Source organism: Schistocerca americana, chromosome 9 (genome assembly GCF_021461395.2).
Source record: "Schistocerca americana isolate TAMUIC-IGC-003095 chromosome 9, iqSchAmer2.1, whole genome shotgun sequence".
NCBI classification, from domain to species: Eukaryota; Metazoa; Arthropoda; class Insecta; order Orthoptera; family Acrididae; genus Schistocerca; species Schistocerca americana.
Window position 1 is genome coordinate 166,723,789 of NC_060127.1, and position 20,244 is coordinate 166,744,032.

At 43.7% G+C, this 20,244-nt stretch overlaps 1 protein-coding gene across 2 annotated transcripts in view; it reads right to left on the reverse strand.

Moving 5' to 3' along the window:
* The window catches only part of LOC124550610 (probable 4-coumarate--CoA ligase 1), a 565,543-nt gene that overhangs the window by 130,832 nt on the left and 414,467 nt on the right, over positions 1-20,244 (reverse strand). For both annotated transcript variants that reach the window (XR_006967727.1, XM_047125329.1), the window contains exon 4: positions 217-371. Coding sequence is in view for 1 of the 2 variants with exons in the window: in XM_047125329.1 (XP_046981285.1) it covers positions 217-371 (155 nt within the window). In the remaining variant the exon portion in view is untranslated. The remainder of the gene's footprint in view (positions 1-216; positions 372-20,244) is intronic.

Consider the following 20,244-nt stretch of genomic DNA (forward strand, 5'->3'; position numbering starts at 1 on the left):
TGTCTCTCATTAAAGAGGATGAACTGCTTGAATGGACACACCTGTGCAATGAACACTTAAACTCACACAACAGACTTTTCCCCATATGATTGGCAACTGCTTTTTGACCAAAGTCAGATTGCTTTGTTTTGTTTTATCTTATGTGTCTCATGACTCATGCAAGCAAATTCTTTGTGTTGGAATTTGTGAATTACATTTTATGTGAAGCACTCTTACCTTGTAATCCTCTAGGGCTTTGACAAAACTGGCAGGAGTAAACTTGGGCAAGGTGACATTGTGGATGCCGAGTGACACAGTGAGGTTGAGGATGATGTTGAAGCCGTAGATGTGGTAGAAGGGCAGGATGCTCAGCACCACCTCTTGGTAGCTGGCTGCAACAGAGTCAACATGCAGCTCAAAACACAGGGAAAAGCATTCATTACTCAGATACAACTACATCCACTTCTATAAATTAGAGAAAAAGGCAGTAACTCAGGGAAATAAGCACTTTGAATTGTTGGTGTTCTGCAGCATCAGTTAATTTTGTGAATGATATAGTGTTTCTGAAAGAATACCTCCCAGTTGCTTTAAATAATTTTATAGCCTGGATGATGTTGGGTCTTAGCCCAACAGAAGAGAGATTCAGTTTAGATTATTTCATAGTATTGCTCTGATACAGTGATGTATGTAAACACCATGGTGAGATTTTATAAACCATTCATGATATAAATTTACAATACAGGATTATTCATAAGTACCTCCAGAGTTTCAGAAGATGACTCATGAAAACTATGGCATGCAGCAAAATGACAAATACCAATGGGTAGAGTAGACCTCAATGTTTCAATCTGACATATGCATCACGGTGTACTTTCAGAGCACACTAGAAGGGGGCAGGCATACCAGAAAATTGTAGACAAATCATTCATTAGGTGTTGTCACATCAAAATATTAAGTTAGTGCATAAGTTTGTAGCATTTTTGTTTTGAATGTTGGTATTCTGGTTGCTATGGATTTATTTATCAACTGTCATTTTTTATTTGTTGCTCACTGTTACTATTTGAGTTTATGTATTGTCATTTTGTCATTTGGAGATACTGAGTGGAGCTGTGGATGCTGTAAAATGGAGTGCCAAGTGGTGAAATCAGAACATTTCCAATGTATTCTTCTGTTTGACTTCAACAGAGGGGTGACAGCAGCGGAGGCAGCCAGACACATTTGTAATGTGTATGGGGATAAACCATTGCACAGAGCATGGAGAGAAAATAGTTTTCTCTTTTTCAGGAGGATCATTCTGACATTAGTGGCTCTCCAAATTCAGGAAGACTATTGGAATCTGATGAAATTCATTTAAACACATTAATCCACAATGACCCATGTCAGTGTACCCAAGAACCAGCAACTTTGATGAACTGTGACCATTCTACCATTTTATGACATTTGCATGCAATGGGAAATATTCAAAATTGAGTGTACGGGTACCGTGTGCTCTAACCCAAAATCACAAAAATTAGTGAGTGCATTTCTACTTGTTCTTCATCAATTGGCTCCTAAACACTCCTGATGATTCTCTCCTGAGTCATTACTTATTATCAGAAATGGTGTCTTTATACTGACATAAGGAAAAGAAAAGAATGGTTGAACCCAAACAAAGCAGCGACCTTCTGGTACAAAGACCTGCCTGCGTCCACAATAGGTAATGTTTTGCATCTCGTGGAACAGCATTGGTGTGGTGTACTACGAATTACTTCAGTGAGGTGTAACCACCACGGCTGTCAACAACTGAGACATCTTACAGACACAATTTAAGAACAACAACCAGGAAGACTGCATGAAATGATGCCACTAAGGAGACTGCCTACACTATGGTTGTCTGTCCTCTTTTAGAATACTGCTGCACAGTGTGGGATCCTTACCAGATAGGAATGATGGAATACATTGAAAAAGTTCAAAGAAGGGCAGCACATTTTGTATTATTGCAAAATAGGGGAGAGTGTGTCACTGAAATTATACAAGATTTAAGGTGGACATAATTAAAACAAAGGTGTTTTTCATTGAAGCAGAATCTTCTCATGAAATTCCAATCACCAGCTTTCTCCTCTGAATGTGAAAATATTTTGTTGACAGTGTCCTACATGAGGAATGATCACTGTGATAAATTAAGGGAAATCAGAGCTAATACAGAAAGATATAGGTGTTCATTCTTTTTGCATGCTATATGAGATTGGAATAAAAGAGAGTTGTGAAGTGATTCAATAAGCCCTCTGCCAGGCACCTAAATGTGATTTGCAGAGTATCCATGTAGATGCAGATGTACTCCGTGGTAAGGTCTGCCCACATTCTAATAAACTGTCAAAAAACACTGTGTAGGAGTTGGGTTGGGAAGTCATTCTACACCCACCTCATTCACCTGACCTTGCACTCTCAGATTTCACCTTTTCTACTCTCTATCAAATAACATTGAAGGAACTCCCTTTCTGCACAAAAATGTGCTCCGAACATGGCTTGACGAGTCCTTCACCTCAAAACCACGTGATTTCTATAATTGTGGAATCAAAAAGCTACCCCAGCATTGGCAGACTTTTGTAAATAGTGAAGTAATAATTATTATTGATGACTAAAGTCTCTATTATGTATATCAGTTTTGTTCATTAAAGTTAGGTAAAAACACTACGAACTTATGCACCAACCTAATAGTTCACACATAGGCAATGCAACACAATGCAATGAAGATATTTCCAAAATGCATTGCTGTTGTACCAGCAGCAATTTCAATCAATCGCAAGCACATATTGACATCTCCTGCATCACAAACTATGTCCACATTTAACACCTGTGATGTGTGTTATGAGCCTGGAGAGATGCTCTTTGTACTGCCATGCATCGATTTTCTGTAAGTCTTAATTTTTGTGCAGATTTCTTTTGAAACTCCAGAGATGCTTATGGACAGCACTGTGTATTTGTTGCAGCCTTTTACAGAAACAGTAACACTCATTATTAGTACAAAGCAGGTAAAGTTATGCATCCTAGCCACATACATGAGTCTTGTACAAGTATTTATAAGTTACTTAGCACGAAGTGTGCAGTGATGTGTACATTGTGATATTATTTCCCAAATTACTGTTCATTGCTATGGAAAAGTATTTGAAAGAGAATAAGTTTGTCAGATTTACTATAGCTTTTCGTGCAAAATTTTTTGAGATGAAAATGCATAAAAGACGAATATTAACGGGAAATACTGTCAATTTTGATGTTACTCGTTGCTTGCATACTTCTGGTAAAATATATGGAATAAATCTGTAAAATTTGTCTCTTGTATACCAACTCATACAAAATTTATATATTGTATAGACATTTGCATACATGTTTTCAACATGATCAAAATTTAGTTCATAAAAATGGATAGAAGCATTGTGATGTCTAGGTTTTGATTTGTAATTAATTGAAAATAGAATTATTGATCATAAACACAGAAAAATGAATAAAATGTTAAATTAAAATAACTGTATTTTACTAAAACAAATATATGGACTTATTTTCTTTTTTAGATAGCAGCCAACATTTTTGACTGTGGTATCCTCATATTCCCACGAAGACATAATTCAGCTGATACAGCAGCGTGGTAAAGTGGTTCTCAAAAACTTGTCACTTTATATTTTGCTAGGACTGATTAGTTCAGTTGTTTGATAATATTGTCAAACGGAATCCCCAGTTACTTACAAATCTGAAGCCAGCACCACCAACGAAGTACAGCACTTAGAACTGAAAGCATACTTATTTCTGACACCAATATATAGCCACAACAGAACTGAATTCCTAGACAGAGATTATAGCTATTTATACAAAAATAAGAAGTTCTAGAATGCAAGTATTTATATAAAAAGTGAATATTCCAGAATATACAAACACTACAAACTTAAGGTATTTCAAGAACTTCCAGAAATGACAACTAATGAATAACAAATAATTGCTGGTGGCTAGTTCCGAACAGGCAATCCAAACACACCACTCAGTTATGCTAATCATCACACTATACTGGTCATAGAATTGCTCTCACTCCTGCAGAAACAGTGACCCACTGTTTCAGAGGTTCTTACTGGAACCAACTATAGCACTCTGGACCTAAATCTTGTCAATAGCAATCTGTATGGAGGTACTACTAGATCCTTGCACTCTGGTCATGTTGTTACATCCTCTTCACTATTATGAGCATAGAAAGAAACCCCTCATATTAAAGCTTCATGACCTTCAAGTGGGTCTTCAGTTTCCTTGCACCTCCCATCACTGACCTGCACCTCTGGACTGTAGTAGGGACTCATACATAGGACATGGACAACATCTCTGCCCTTTCGTCTTCTTGATGTAGGGTTATAATCCTTGACTACGTGTTTGATGTCTAACAAGTAATGAAGGATTGATATGGTCCAAAGTAGTGCTTTACTAACTTTTTGAAAAGTCCTACTTTCTGCACAAACATAAAAGGCCATACCAAGTCTCCCAGGGTATATCTTACTAGCTGGTACTGCACACTTGGTACACTCAGTTTTTCTCCTGCTCATTTAAGATCCGCATGCGAGACAGCTGTCTTGCTTCTTTGGTCCTGGTGGTAAGATGATTCACTTACTCAGCTGAACATCTTCCAGCTGAAATGAGAATAGTGTTTCACTTGTCACTTTTGCCTCATGATCAAGGAGCAGAAAAAGGGCATTTGTCTCTAGTGTCTTGCTTTGCTGGATTGCATGCAAATGTCACAATGGACAGTACCATGCCCCAGTCTCTCTGCTTGACATCAGTGAACATTTGGAACATATCTGCAAATATCTTATTAAATCATTCTGTGAGGCCAGTTGTCTTTGGCGGGTAGACAGTTGCCATCATATTAGGTTACCCCTGACACTACTTTTGACTGGAAAACTTTTTCACAATCAATGATCATGACTGGAGTTCTCCTTGCTTCAAAATGATGTCTTCTACAAACAACTTTGTAATTTATGTGGCTTTGGCACCCAGCATAGCTATAGCTTTAGTGACAGCATAGTGTGTGAGGTTGCCTGTACAGACCGCTATCCGTTGACTCCCATTTGTTGAATTTTGAATTCTCTCCAAGAGTTTGAGTCCAATTGGGTGGAATGGGACTAATGCGGGTGGAATGAATATCAGACACCCCAGGGTTGATTGTAGCATGTGATTCCATCATTAGCATTCCACACAGTAGTTCACATAGTTTCTAATGTATTGGTAGAGATCTGGCCAGTAACACCTGTGTCTGATTCTGTCAATAGTCTTCACAAATCTCAACTGAACAAATGTTGGAGTACTGTGTAAATACTGCAGGATAACTTGCCATAGATGAGCTGGGATGACAAGAAACCATTTCCACCCCATTGGATCATAGTTCCTCATATACAGGACTCCATTAATTAATTGAAACTCTTCTTTGGTCAGTTTCTCCTCCATCAGTGTTTCCAGCATTTTCAGCAGTGCTGCATCTTCTCTCTCTTCAGCAGCAATACAATTTAATGCAGTGATGACTGAGACTCCATCCACACTGCTGCATTCTGCCAAAGGATTCCTTGAAAGGCAGTTGGGATCCTTGTGTTTGCATGTACTTTTGTATACCGTTGTGACATCATATTCCTGAAGCCTCAGAGCCCATCTCACTGAACAGCTTGACAGATCCTTCAAGCTAATCGCCAGTAGAGAATGGTGATCAGTCACAATGGAGCAAACCATTCCGCACACAGTACTGAACGTCGTGATCCACAGCAGAGAACCCCTTACATGTTCCCAAGTTGTCACAAAAACATCGTCAATTATCATTGTAGTGTACATAGGGTCATAATAATTGGACCGTCAATCAATCAAACTGTGTTGCCTCGTCAGATGAATCCCATTTATTGTTAAACCAGGTCGATGGTCGTGTCCAGATTCACAGCCACCCAGGAGAGTGGCTGGTCGAAACATGCAGTACCCCACAGAAGCAGCTGGTGGGAGAATTGTTATGTTATGGGGAATATTTCCTCAGCTTCCATTGGATCTGCAGTGGCAATCGAAGGCACCGTGAGAGTGTGGACTATGTGAACATTATTTGGGACCACCTGGAATCACTTATGCTTGATGTCTTCCTCGACAGTGATGGCATCTTCCAATAGGATAACTGTCGATGTGACAAGGTCTGAATCATGCTGCAGTGATGAGCGTGACAGAGAACTTACATTAATGCTTTGGCCATAAAATTCGGCTTATCTGGAGCTGATGAAACTCAGCTGGGATGCTGTCTGGTGCAAGCTCCACGCCCACAAACCAACTGCCCGTAAACTACAGGAAGAGTGTTGCCTGTGCATCATCATCCTGCATCGAAGTACTACAGAAGGCTATCAAACAAAGGAAAAATAGCAAATCAGCTGGCTTGGATGATATACGAACCGAGCAAATCCACTTTGGCTTAAATACACTACTGGCCATTAAAATTGCTACACCACGAAGATGATGTGCTACAGACGCGAAATTTCACCGACGGGAAGAAGATGCTGTGAAATGCAAATGATTAGCTTTTCAGAGCATTCACACAAGGTTGGCGCCATTGGCGACACTTACAACGTGCTGACATGAGCAAAGTTTCCGACCGATTTCTCATACACAAACAGCAATTGACCGGCGTTGCCTGGTGAAACGTTGTTGTGATGCCTCGTGTAAGGAGGAGAAATGCGTACCATCACATTTCCGACTTTGATAAAGGTCGGATTGTAGCCTATCACGATTGAGGTTTATCGTATCGTGACATTGCTGCTCGCATTGGTCGAGATCCAGTGACTGTTAGCAGAATATGGAATCGGTGGGTTCAGGAGGGTAATACGGAACGCCGTGCTGGATCCCAATGGCCTCGTATCACTAGCAGTCGAGATGACAGGCATCTTGTCTGCATGGCTATAACGGATCGTGCAGCAATGTCTCGATCCCTGAGTCAACAGATGGGGACGTTTGCAAGACAACAACCATCTGCACGAACAGTTCGACAACGTTTGCAGCAGCATGGACTATCAGCTCAGAGACCGTGGCTGCGGTTACCCTAGATGCTGCATCACAGACAGGAGGGCCTGCGATGGTGTACTCAATGAATGATGAACCTGGGTGCACGAATGGCAAAACGTCATTTTTTCGGATGAATCCAGGTTCTGTTTACAGCATCATGATGGTCGCATCCGTGTTTGGCGACATCGCAGTGAATGCACATTGGAAGCATGTATTCGTCATCGCCGTACTGGCTTATCACCCAGTGTGATGGTATGGGGTGCCATTGCTTACACGTCTCGGTCACCTCTTGTTTGCATCGACGGCACTTTGAACAGTAGACGTTACATTTCAGATGTGTTACGACCCGTGGCTGTACCCTTTATTCGATCCCTGCGAAACCATACATTTCAGCAGGATAATGCACGACCGCATGTTGCAGGTCCTGTACGGGTCTTTCTGGATACAGAAAATGTTCGACTGCTGCCCTGGCCAGCATGTTCTCCAGATCTCTCACCAATCGAAAACGTCTGGTCAATGGTGGCCGAGCAACTGGCTCGTCACAATATGCCAATCACTACTCTTGATGAACTGTGGTATCGTGTTTATCATCTGCTTTTCTTCTTGGTGTAGCAATTTTAATGGCCAGTAGTGTACGAAGTAATGGTTCAAATGGCTCTGAGCGCTATGGGACTTAACATTTGAGGTCATCAGTCCCCTTGAACTTAGAACTACTTAAACCTAACTAACTAAGGACATAGCACACATCGAAGCCCGAGGCAGGATTCGAACCTACGACCGTAGCAGTCGACAGTCGCCGCCCACAGAAATCGATTCTCCAGCTTTTAGATAATTGTGTAAGCAGAAACCAAATTCCAAACATATAGCGGAAGAATCGACTGATTGCTTTGCTCAAACCTGGCAAAGAAGGAAATTATCCAAAGAATTTTAGACCAGTTACAACGTGCTGACATGAGCAAAGTATCCAACCGATTTCTCATACACATACAGCAACTGACCGGCATTGCCTGGTGAAACGTTGTTGTGATGCCTCGTGTAAGGAGGAGAAATGCTTACCATCACGTTTCCGACTTTGATAAAGGTCGGATTGTAGCCTATCGCGATTGAGGTTTATCATATCGCGACATTGCTGCTCGCGTTGGTCGAGATCCAGTGACTTTTACAAAATGCTGGAATTTTTAATTCCTATCACCTGCAATTGGCCCCTCACTTGTATCTCAGCAATCTGGATTTTGTGCAGGTAAAAGCTGTATTGGACAATTGCTAAAACTCACACAGTTTATAGGAGATGGCTTTGAAGCTCGGAAGGTGACAGGAGTGTCATTTGTCGACTTATCTGCAGCATATGATACCATCAGTGATCTACTACTAGTCAAGGTCTACAATCTGACCAAAGGTTTTAGGTCTAATCAGACACATCGCCTCCCTTCTGCAGAATCGCAGGTCCTTCGTCGACTTTCAAGGACAGCATAGTCGATGGAGATTACAGAAGAATGGCCTCTCACAAGGAAGTGTTTTGGCTCCAATTCTTTTTAATTTATACACGAACGACCAACCGATATCCCCAAACACCAAGAGCTTCTTAAATGCTGCCGACCTCACTCTAGCCACCTACAGCACAGATCTTGGATCAGTGGAGAACAGCCTCATGAATGCCCTTAAAGATCTATCCAGATACTACAACACAAACCAGCTTAAACCAAACCGTTCAAAGACCCAAGTGTGTGCTTTTCATTTGAGAAACAAGGAAGCCACTCGTAAGCTGACAATGGTGTGACTGGGGGTCGAACTGGACCACTATGAGACTCCAAAATAGACTCCTGGAAATGGAAAAAAGAACACATTGACACCGGTGTGTCAGACCCACCATACTTGCTCCGGACACTGCGAGAGGGCTGTACAAGCAATGATCACACGCACGGCACAGCGGACACACCAGGAACCGCGGTGTTGGCCGTCGAATGGCGCTAGCTGCGCAGCATTTGTGCACCGCCGCCGTCAGTGTCAGCCAGTTTGCCGTGGCATACGGAGCTCCATCGCAGTCTCTAACACTGGTAGCATGCCGCGACAGCGTGGACGTGAACCGTATGTGCAGTTGACGGACTTTGAGCGAGGGCGTATAGTGGGCATGCGGGAGGCCGGGTGGACGTACCGCCGAATTGCTCAACACGTGGAGCGTGAGGTCTCCACAGTACATCGATGTTGTCGCCAGTGGTCGGCGGAAGGTGCACGTGCCCGTCGACCTGGGACCGGACCGCAGCGACGCACGGATGCACGCCAAGACCGTAGGATCCTACGCAGTGCCGTAGGGGACCGCACCGCCACTTCCCAGCAAATTAGCGACACTGTTGCTCCTGGGGTATCGGCGAGGACCATTCGCAACCGTCTCCATGAAGCTGGGCTACGGTCCCGCACACCGTTAGGCCGTCTTCCGCTCACGCCCCAACATCGTGCAGCCCGCCTCCAGTGGTGTCGCGACAGGCGTGAATGGAGGGACGAATGGAGACGTGTCGTCTTCAGCGATGAGAGTCGCTTCTGCCTTGGTGCCAATGATGGTCGTATGCGTGTTTGGCGCCGTGCAGGTGAGCGCCACAATCAGGACTGCATACGACCGAGGCACACAGGGCCAACACCCGGCATCATGGTGTGGGGAGCGATCTCCTACACTGGCCGTACACCACTGGTGATCGTCGAGGGGACACTGAATAGTGCACGGTACATCCAAACCGTCATCGAACCCATCGCTCTACCATTCCTAGACCGGCAAGGGAACTTGTTGTTCCAACAGGACAATGCACGTCCGCATGTATCCTGTGCCACCCAACGTGCTCTAGAAGGTGTAAGTCAAGTACCCTGGCCAGCAAGATCTCCGGATCTGTCCCCCATTGAGCATGTTTGGGACTGGATGAAGCGTCGTCTCACGCGGTCTGCGCGTCCAGCACGAACGCTAGTCCAATTGAGGCGCCAGGTGGAAATGGCATGGCAAGCCGTTCCACAGGACTACATCCAGCATCTCTACGATCGTCTCCATGGGAGAATAGCAGCCTGCATTGCTGCGAAAGGTGGATATACACTGTACTAGTGCCGACATTGTGCATCCTCTGTTGCCTGTGTCTATGTGCCTGTGGTTCTGTCAGTGTGATCATGTGATGTATCTGACCCAGGAATGTGTCAATAAAGTTTCCCCTTCCTGGGACAATGAATTCACGGTGTTCTTATTTCAATTTCCAGGAGTGTACCTAGGAGTGACACCTGACAGATCTCTAACTTTCAAAAAGCACTGCATGAAATCCAAGTCAGAAGTTTCCTCCAGGAACAGTCTCCTACGAAAACTGGCCAGATCACAGTGGGGTAGTCAGACTGAAACATTGTCACTATGCTATTCTGTGGCAGAGTGTGCCTGTCATGTTTGGTATAATTCAACTCATGCCAAACAGGTTGATGTAGCTTTCAACGAAACCTGCAGAATTATAACACGTTGCTTGAAATCCGCTCCAGTTGAATGGGTTTACAACCTTGCAGGAATCGCACCAACAGCTGTTCGAAGAGAGATAGCTGTGAACAAGGAAAGGAAGGCAGTGGAACAGGAAATTACCCATCCTTTGTATGGGTGTGAAATGCATATGCAACGACTGAAGTCAAGGAACAGTTTCCTTAGGACATCAAAGGAAGTTAGAACCACTGCTGAACAAGCTAGGTTACAACTATGGAGGGCTATGACTTACCTTCCCCCTAGTTGGAAAAGAGTTGTTGAAGCTCTACCTCCAGGCCATGACGGGGAATGGACAACTTGGAAGTCCCTGAATCGACTGAGATCTGGATTGGACGATCAAAAGTTAACTTGGCAAGATGGGGATACACTGATCCAAATGATATTCGGTGTGGACACAGTTTGACACAAGCTTCACTGTTGACTGTGCCCAGTCTCCTGTACAGAAGATGATCTTCAACAAGCAACAGAAAATGCACTGGAAGTGGCCAAGTTTCTGAAGAAGAGAAATTTGTTAACGTCGAGTATAGATTTAAGTGTCAGGAAGTCGTTTCTGAAAGTATTTGTATGGAGTGTAGCCATGTATGGAAGTGAAACACGGACGATAAACAGTTTGGACAAGAAGAGAATAGAAGCTTTCGAAATGTGGTGCTACAGAAGAATGCTGAAGATTAGATGGGTAGATCACATAACTAATGAGGAGGTATTGAATAGAATTAGGGAGAAGAGGAGTTTGTGGCACAACTTGACAAGAAGGAAGGACCGGTTGGTAAGACATGTTCTGAGGCATCAAGGGATCACCAATTTAGTATTGGAGTGCGGCGTGGAGGGTAAAAATCGTAGAGGGAGACCAAGAGATGAATACACTAAGCAGATTCAGAAGGATGTAGGTTGCAGTAAGTACTGGGAGATGAAGAAGCTTGCACAGGATAGAGTAGCATGGAGAGCTGCATCAAACCAGTCTCTGGACTGAAGACCACAAGAACAACAACAACAACAATAAACATATACAACGAAGGGTTCAATATGCTGCTCTTGAGATGCACATCACCTGTCAATGCGGTATTCAGATTTTCTCATACTGCAGCGAGTATGTCTTGAGTTACAGCTTCCACAGCTTTGCTGTTATGCTAAGTCTCAGTTCATTCATTGTTGTTGGTAATGGAGGCACATAGACAGCATCTTTTATAAGCCCCCACAAGAAATAATCACATACAGTCAGGTTTGATGACTGTGGAGGCCAGTAATGTAAGGCTGAATCATTTGGTCCAGTGCAACCGAGCCATCATTCAGTAATTCTTCGATTTAAAATTTTGACGTTTCCAGATGGCAGTATGGCAGTGCCGCATCCTATTGGTAAATGAAGTCGTTCGAATCAGTCTCCAATTGTGGGAAAAGAAAGTTCTCAAGCATATCAAGATATGTGCTTCCTGTAACAGTCTTCTGGGCAAAGAAAAATGGACCATACACCTTTTTCTGTGAAACTGCGCAAAAGACATTGAATTTTAGAGAGTCCATCTCATTTTGTACAACTTTATGTGGTTGTTTGTACCCCATATTCTCACATTATGATGGTTCACTTTTCCATTTAAATGGAATGTTGCCTCATCACTGAACAGTAAGCATGGAAGAAATCTGCCATCTTACATCATGCCAAGAACAAAATTACAGAACTCCACATATTGTTTGTCATCTTCACGAAGAGCATGCAGTAGCTGAATTTTGTACGGTTTCATGTCTAAGCATCTACGCAACACACGCCAGATGGACACCGAGGGGATGTTGTGCTGTTGAGCAGCACAGCGAACGGATTTCTGTGAATTCCTTGTAAAACTACGGCGGATGTGTTCTACTTCTGTGTCAGACACTCGGGGACGGCCCGGCGATTTGCCTTTACACAAACGCTGAACAGTTATTACTGACCTGCACTGCGCAAGACGTAGAACACACAATGCTTTCTGTTGGCCTGGCACCATTTTTTCTAGAACTGAAGTGGGCGGACACTTGCTGCTACCTGGCGGGAACCATGTAAAACTCGAGAGTTTGCTCTTTCCGAAAGTACGTTGTTCATGAACTTATCTCAAATAACATAACAGTTATGATTTTTAAATCGGATGATTTTTTTTGATAAACCCTGTATTTTGTTGACATTTACACAGGGAGAAATCACAATCGTGATAAAAAAAAAGAGAAATCAGAGCGCACACTCGAGAGTGGAACGGTTGAGAAACAGCCTGAAAGAGGTCCCATGAATCCTCTGCCAACTCTAACCCCCTCTTCCTGCCTCCTCCTCCGGGCTCCCTCTCCTCCCCCTCCCTGCCCCTTAGCGGCTTCCCCCTCCTACTCCCCCACCATCTCTTGTGCCCCCTTTCAGTGTCTCTGCGCTCCCTCCTGCCCTGTCTTCCCTTTTCCTCTCCTGCCCCATGTGTCTCCTGCCTCTTCATGGACCCACGGTTGCCCCTCCTCTCTTCATCCTGCCGCTTCCCCAGCTGCCCCATGCTCTCCCCTCCTTTTCCATCCTCTCTGACCTTTCCCTCGGCAGGTCCCACCTGGCAGTTTTATTCTTCGTCGTGTGTGCTCCAAGTGGGTTTTAAGTGTGTTGTTCTGGAGCGTTTCTAATACTGTGGCCGAGTTTTAACCTGTGCATGTGCATTCAGTGTCTTCTCTGTATTTTAAGAATCGCCAACTGTGTTTTTTTAGCTTTCTGGTGACTTTTTTTAACTGTCTCCCATGAACATCTCCATGTCAGTGTATCTTTACCTCCATTTTCTCCCATTACTCTGTTTTATATTCCCCTTTTTTTATCACCTTATGTATGTAACATTTTCTTCTTGTTTTAGTTGTCGTGTCACTCAGCTGAAAAGCGGCGGATTGTGCCACTGACAGCTCTCCCCTACCCATATGGGGCAGGGGAATGAAATCACAATAGAGAAAAAAAAACCTCTGGCAAACATGTGTCTGTCAACCGCAGAATGGCCATATAGATTTAGATATATAGTAATGGTATCTGATCAAAAGTATCCACACACCCCTGTGTAATGCAGAACTGGTCACTAGTGTCAGACCTGTCAGTAGAAAAGGAGGCGGGAAGTACTGTGTTCTCAGCAGAGGAGCATTAACGGTGTACTGAGTCGGTCACGAGAGCTAAGTGACTTCGAACATGGACTAGCTACTGAATGTCACCATCAGGAATATTTCAACCCTTGTAAAGCTGCTGAACTCAAAGTTGTTGAGGTGATTATGAAGGGGAAACGTGAAGGGACAACCACAATAAACCAACACGAGGCAAAAAAAAACGTGCTGCCAGACAGGGACCGTCGACTATTGTGGAGGATGGTTATGAAAAATTACATGAAGTCACGAAAAGAGTGAGCTGAAACTTCTGTCAGTACTCCAGATAGATGGTTGGTCGATTTGGGTGAGGGAACCAAACAGCGAGGTAATCAGTCCCATCGGATTAGGAAAGGGAGTCGGCTGTGCCCTTTCAAAGGAACCATCCCAGTATCTGCCTGACGCAATTTAGGGAACGTACAGAAAACAGATGGGTAGAACACGTGACTAATGAGGAGGTATTGAATAGAATAGGGGAGAAGAAGAGTTTGTGGCACAACTTGACAAGAAGAAGGGACCGGTTGGTAGGGCATGTTCTGAGGCATCAAGGAATCACAAATTTAGCATTGGAGGGCAGCGTGGAGGGTAAAAATCGTAGAGGGAGACCAAGAGATGAATACACCAAGCAGATTCAGAAGGATGTAGGTTGCAGTAGGTACTGGGAGATGAAGAAGCTTGCACAGGATAGAGTTGCATGGAGAGCCGCATCAAACCAGTCTCAGGACTGAAGACCACAACAACACAGAAAACCTAAGTCAGGAACTGTCGTCTTGCCGAATGCGAGTCCAGTGTAGCCCCAGGTAGCACAATGACTGTGTATAGGAAGTTTTGCAGTCATTGCTAAGCAATGCTTGGATGGAGAAAAGAGTGACGCCACTGGATGATGAATGACTGAATCGCTCTTACCCTGTGGTAATCTGACGGAAAAGTTCGGGTTTGGAGAATGCCTGAATGAGATTGCCTGTCCCCACATGTAGTGCCAACAATGAGGTGTGAATGGGGTGAACTTATGCTATGGGGATGTTGTAGTTAAGGTGTGGTTCCCATATTGTGGTTAAGAAAACGCTAACTGTGTACAGATGTGAGCACACTTTACAGCATTTTGTTCTGCGCATTGTTGTTGTTGTGATCTTCAGTCCTGAGACTGGTTTGATGCAGCTCTCCATGCTACTCTATCCTGTGCAAGCTTCTTCATCTCCCAGTACCTACTGCAGCCTACATCCTTCTGAATCTGCTTAGTGTATTCATCTCTTCGTCTGCCTCTACAATTTTTACCCTCCACACTGCCCTCCAGTACTAAATTGGTGATCCCTTGATGCCTCAGAACATGTCCTACCAACCGATCCCTTCTTCTGGTCAAGTTGTGCCACAAACTCCTCTTCTCTCCAATTGTATTCGATACCTCCTCATTAGTTATGTGATCTACCCATCTAATCTTCACCATTCTTCTGTAGCACCACATTTCGAAAGTTTCCATTCTCTTCTTGTTCAAACTGTTTATTGTCCATGTTTCACTTCCATACATGGCTACACTCCATACAAATACTTTCAGAAATGAGTTCCTGACACTTAAATCTATACTCGATGTTAACAAATTTCTCTTCTTCTGAAACGCTTTCCTTGCCATTGCCAGTCTACATTTTATATCCTCTCTACTTTGACCATCATCAGTTATTTTGATTCCTAGCAAAACTCCTTTACTGCTTTAAGTGTCTCATTTCCTAATCTAATTCCCTCAGCATCACCTGACTTAATTCGACTGCATTCCATTATCCTTGTTTTGCTTTTGTTGATGTTCATCTTATATTCTCCTTTCAAGACACTGTCCATTCCGTTCAACTGCTCTTCCAAGTCCTTTGCTGTCTCTGACAGACTTACAATGTCATCAGCGAACCTCAAAGTTTTTATTTCTGCTCCATGGATTTTAATACCTGCTCCGAACTTTTCTTTTGTTTCCTTTACTGTTTGCTCAATATACAGATTGAGTAGCATTGGGGAGAGGCTACAACCCTGTCTCACTCCATCCCCAACCACCACTTCCCTTCATGTCCCTCGACTCATAACTGCCATCTGGTTTCTGTACAAATTGTAAATAGCTTTTCGCTTCCTGTGTTTTACCCCTGCCACCTTCAGAATTTGAAAGAGAGTGTTCCAGTCAACATTGTCAAAAGCTTTCTCTAAGTCTACAAATGCTAGAAACGTAGATTTGCCTTTCCTTAATCTTTCTTCTAAGATAGTAGAGGAGAAGTTCGGAGACAATTACTTTTTGTACCATCGAGACAGTGCACCCTGTCATCGAGCAGGATCTGTGGTGTAGTGGTTCGTGGCCAATAACATTCCTGAAATGGAGTGGGCTAACTAGAGTCCTGACGTTAATCCAGTGGAATACCTCAGGGGTGAGTTAGAACGCCCGCTTCGCTCCAGCCCTCAGTGTCCAACTTCACTAACTTCTCAGCTCTTGAGGAAGGGTGGGCTGACTTTCCTCCGTGGACATTCACACACCACGTGGAAAGTGTCCCTTGCAGAGCTGAGGCAGTTCTAAAGGCGAAGGCTGGACACATCCCATCCTCCTCTCAGAGTGCTGTGATATTCCTGGCTGTGACCGCCAGCTTTTTTGTTCTGCTAGAAGCTCGCCTTGATGCAGTTTGATAAACGTGAGGTAGCATATGGTACAAAAGTGGAGTGAGGTACAAGCGACAGATGGCTCAGTACGTACCAGTCCTGTGGGAGAGTCCACTAATGGTACTGAACTTGCTTCTGATTCTTTAGTTGAAACTTCCGGGCTGAGAGGCCGTGGTCGATGTATAAAATTTCCACCTGACGTTTCATCCCCAACTGCGGGAGACATCTTCTGAGGTCGACCGGCTACTGCCACTGAGGCTCCAGGTACTCTCGCATTTATAGAGCGCATAGAGGGAACCACTATTCGTCACGTGATGCCGACGGTATGCCTATCTTTGGAAAGCGTCATCATTCTCGATTAAGAGTAATCGATTGCCATTCTGCTGGCTTAACGTCGACATCCATATTTTGTCCAACTTTAAAACTTCCTCTTTTCTATTAAAATTGTTATGGTGTTTGTGAGTTTCTATTGCTTCTCTATACATGCGAGCATGATAATGGGATTTTCGTGCTCGAACGCTTGTCTCATTAAATTTAATTTCGTGATTCCCATCTCAAAAAACATGCTCAGCTACGGCCGATTTTTCGATGTGTCCTAAGCGACAGTTTCTTTTATGTTCGGCTAAGCGGGTGTTTACACTTCTTTTCGTTGTTCCAATATAAACTTGTCCACAACTGCAAGGAATTTTGTGTGCCCCAGGTGTTGCTAGGGGATGTCGAACATCCCATTATCATGCTCGCATGTGTAGAGAAGATATAGAAATTCACAAACACCATAACAATTTTAATAGAAAAGAGGAAGTTTTAAAGTTGGACGAAATATGGATGCAGACGTTGCACCAGCAGAATGACAATCGATTACTCTTAATCGAGAATGATGACGTTTTCCAAGGATAGGCATACCGTCGGCATCACGTGACGAATGGTGGTGCCCTCTATGCGCTCTATAAATGCTAGAGTACATGGTGCCTCAGAGGCAGTAGCCGGACGACCTCAGAAGATGTCTCCCGCAGATGGAGATGAAACGTTAGGTGCAAATTTTATACATCGACCACCGCTTCTCAGCCCGGAAGTTTCAACTGAAGACAATACCGGCCGTGAAAGCCTACATTGCATGATTGCTTCTGATTGGTCGGTAGGTTCGGGCGCTAGGCAAAAAAACGTCTAACTTCTCTTATTAATTACTTATATACTTTTCATTGTATTTAACACAGTTTTTAGTGTGACAATCTCTCATGGTTACCCTACGAATCTATTGGTTTTGTTTATTAAATTTCACTAGTTTTGAGAAACATAAGAGTAACGACATTGCAACCGAAGTGCTTCTGACGCCTTCAAGTCAGTTTGGTGCACCTGGGCGACGAAGTACGTCGCTAGTCACTCTGTTTCAGGCTTTCTGGAGGGTCAGATACGCATCTCAGTATCGTGCATTACTTAGATGTGAATTTGTAATAGTCACTTTGTCTCGGGTGTTCTTCAGAGCCAGACATGTTGTACTCTATATCGGGTGTAACTTAGTTGTGAATATGTAATACTCACTGTGTCTAGTGTGTACCAGAAAGCAGGACATGTGAATCATATTTCGGAAGTTGGATGGAAAAGTTACCATACAATTAAGAAAGCTATGTCGAGTGTTTTAAAAGACAGTGTAAATGTGTGAACATTTGAATAATAAGCCGGCCGGAGTGGCCATGCAGTTCTAGGCGCTACAGTCTGGAACTGAGTGACCGCTACGGTCGCAGGTTCGAATCCTGCCTCGGGCATGTATGTGTGTGATACCTTTAGGTTAGTTAGGTTTAAGTAGTTCTAAGTTCTAGGGGACTGATGACCTCTCTCTCTTATTATTATTATTATTATTATTATTTTTTTTTTTTTTTTTTTTTTTGACAGCATAGCAGTCTCCGCCGAAGAAGATCCCACGACAGAAGAACTGTCTTCTGCGCAGGGGACACAACTTTAGAAGACGACAGTTTGGTGAAAAGGACGGTCAGAGGCTCTTATTCAATCTCACCAGTTTCCATATCTGACTTCCAAAGGGACACATAATTTATAGTATGTTGATACTGCAGACCCATACTTAGCTAGCATATACAGCCACTCGCTCATCGAAAGATTCGTATCTAAAGACTTGAAAGTTTAACAAGTCACACCAATACCCAAGAAAGCAAATAGGAGTAATCCGCTGAATTAGAGGCCTGTATCGCTAACGCCGATTTGCAGTAGGATTTTAGACTGTATACACTGATAAGCCAAAGCGTTATGAGCACTGCCCACCGCGAGGGTGGATCTTGGATGCTGGCGTTGCGGGGGTGTGACACGGTAAGGAATCATTCTAGTGATGACAAAGGCCGCGAATGGGGAAAGCTACCGCCATAAGCGACTGCGACAAAAGTGGTATTACGAGGGTCACTCCAAAAGAAATACTATTTTTGTAAAAATACGGTTTTCATTCTGCAGGTGTGAAAGTTTTACAGTGTGTGGATACATCCTTCCCTCTTGTTTTCAAACTTAGTTCAACCTGTTCCCGTGAGTGGCGCAATCACAGCATGTCTTCAAGATGGCTGCTACACTTGACGTTCGTCAGAAGCAACGTGCTGTCATAGAATTACTGTGATGTGAAAATGAGACAGTGGGAAACATCCACAAGAGGTTGAAAAAAGTGTACGGAGATGCTGCTGTCGATGGCAGTACAGTCAGTCGGTGGGCAAGCAGGTTACGTGATAAAAGCGGGCATGGCAATATTGAGGATTGTCCTTGCAGCGGCAGGCCTCGTACTGCACACACTCCAGACAATGTGCAGAGAGTTAACGAATTGGTGACTACTGACAGATGCATCACAGTGAACGAATTGTCACGCTACGTCGGGAGAGGGGAAGGAAGTGCTTGGAGAATACTCAAAGTATTGGCGTTAAAAAAGGTTTGTGTCAGGTGGGTTCCTAAGATGTTGACAGTGGCTTACAAAGAAACAAGAAAAACGGTATGCAGCGAACTTTTGGAACAGTATGAGAATGGTGGAGATGAATTTCTTGGGAGAATTGTGACAGGTGATGAAACATGCTCCATCATTTTTCACAAGAGACGAAGGGGCAATCAATGGAGCGGCATCATGCAAATTCACCCAAGGTAAAAAAAAAAAATTCAAAACCACACCTTCTGCTGGAAAAGTTATGGCTACGGTGTTTTTCGATTCTGAAGTCCTCTTGCTTGTGGACATCATGCCAAGTGGAACCACCACAGATTCTGATGCATATGTGATGACACTGAAGAAACTTCAAGCTCGACTGAGTCGTGTTCGACCACATCAACAAAAGCAGGATGTTTTGCTGTTGCGCGACAATGCTCGGCCACATGTTAGTCAAAAAACCGTGGAAGGGATCACAAAACTCAGATGGACAACACTGAAACACCCGTCCTTACAGTCCTGACCTGGCTCCATGTGACTATCATCTCTTTGGGAAACTGAAAGAGTGTCTTCGTGGAACAAGGTTTGAAGATGATGACTCCCTTGTGCACGCTGCCAGAATTTTACTGTGTGGGTATACAGACGCTGGTTCCAAGATGGCGTAAGGCAGTTGAGGGGGACGGAAATTATGTGGAGAAATGAAAATATTGTTCCTAAAGGATGTATCTACACACTGTAAAACTTTCAAACATGTAGAATAAAAGATGGTTTTTAAAAAAATAGTGTGCATTTCTTTTGGAGTGACCTTTGTATTACTACCCAGAGCTTGTGAACGAGTATCTAGAAAACGGTGGTCGAATGTTCAAGTGCTACTGTAGAATGACAGTGAAACTACTACTGGGCGGTAATGGTCCAGACTCTTGACGGAACGTGAAATTTGGAGGCTTGCCTGCTCTGTAGAGCAGGGTAGGTGGTGATCTGTACTGTGTCTCCCGAAAGAGTTCCGGTACAATGCTGGTGCACGCATAAGTGTTTCAGAGCACACCGTTCATCGTACGCTGTTGAACATGGGGGTCTGCAGCAGACGACGCCTATGTGTTCACGTGTT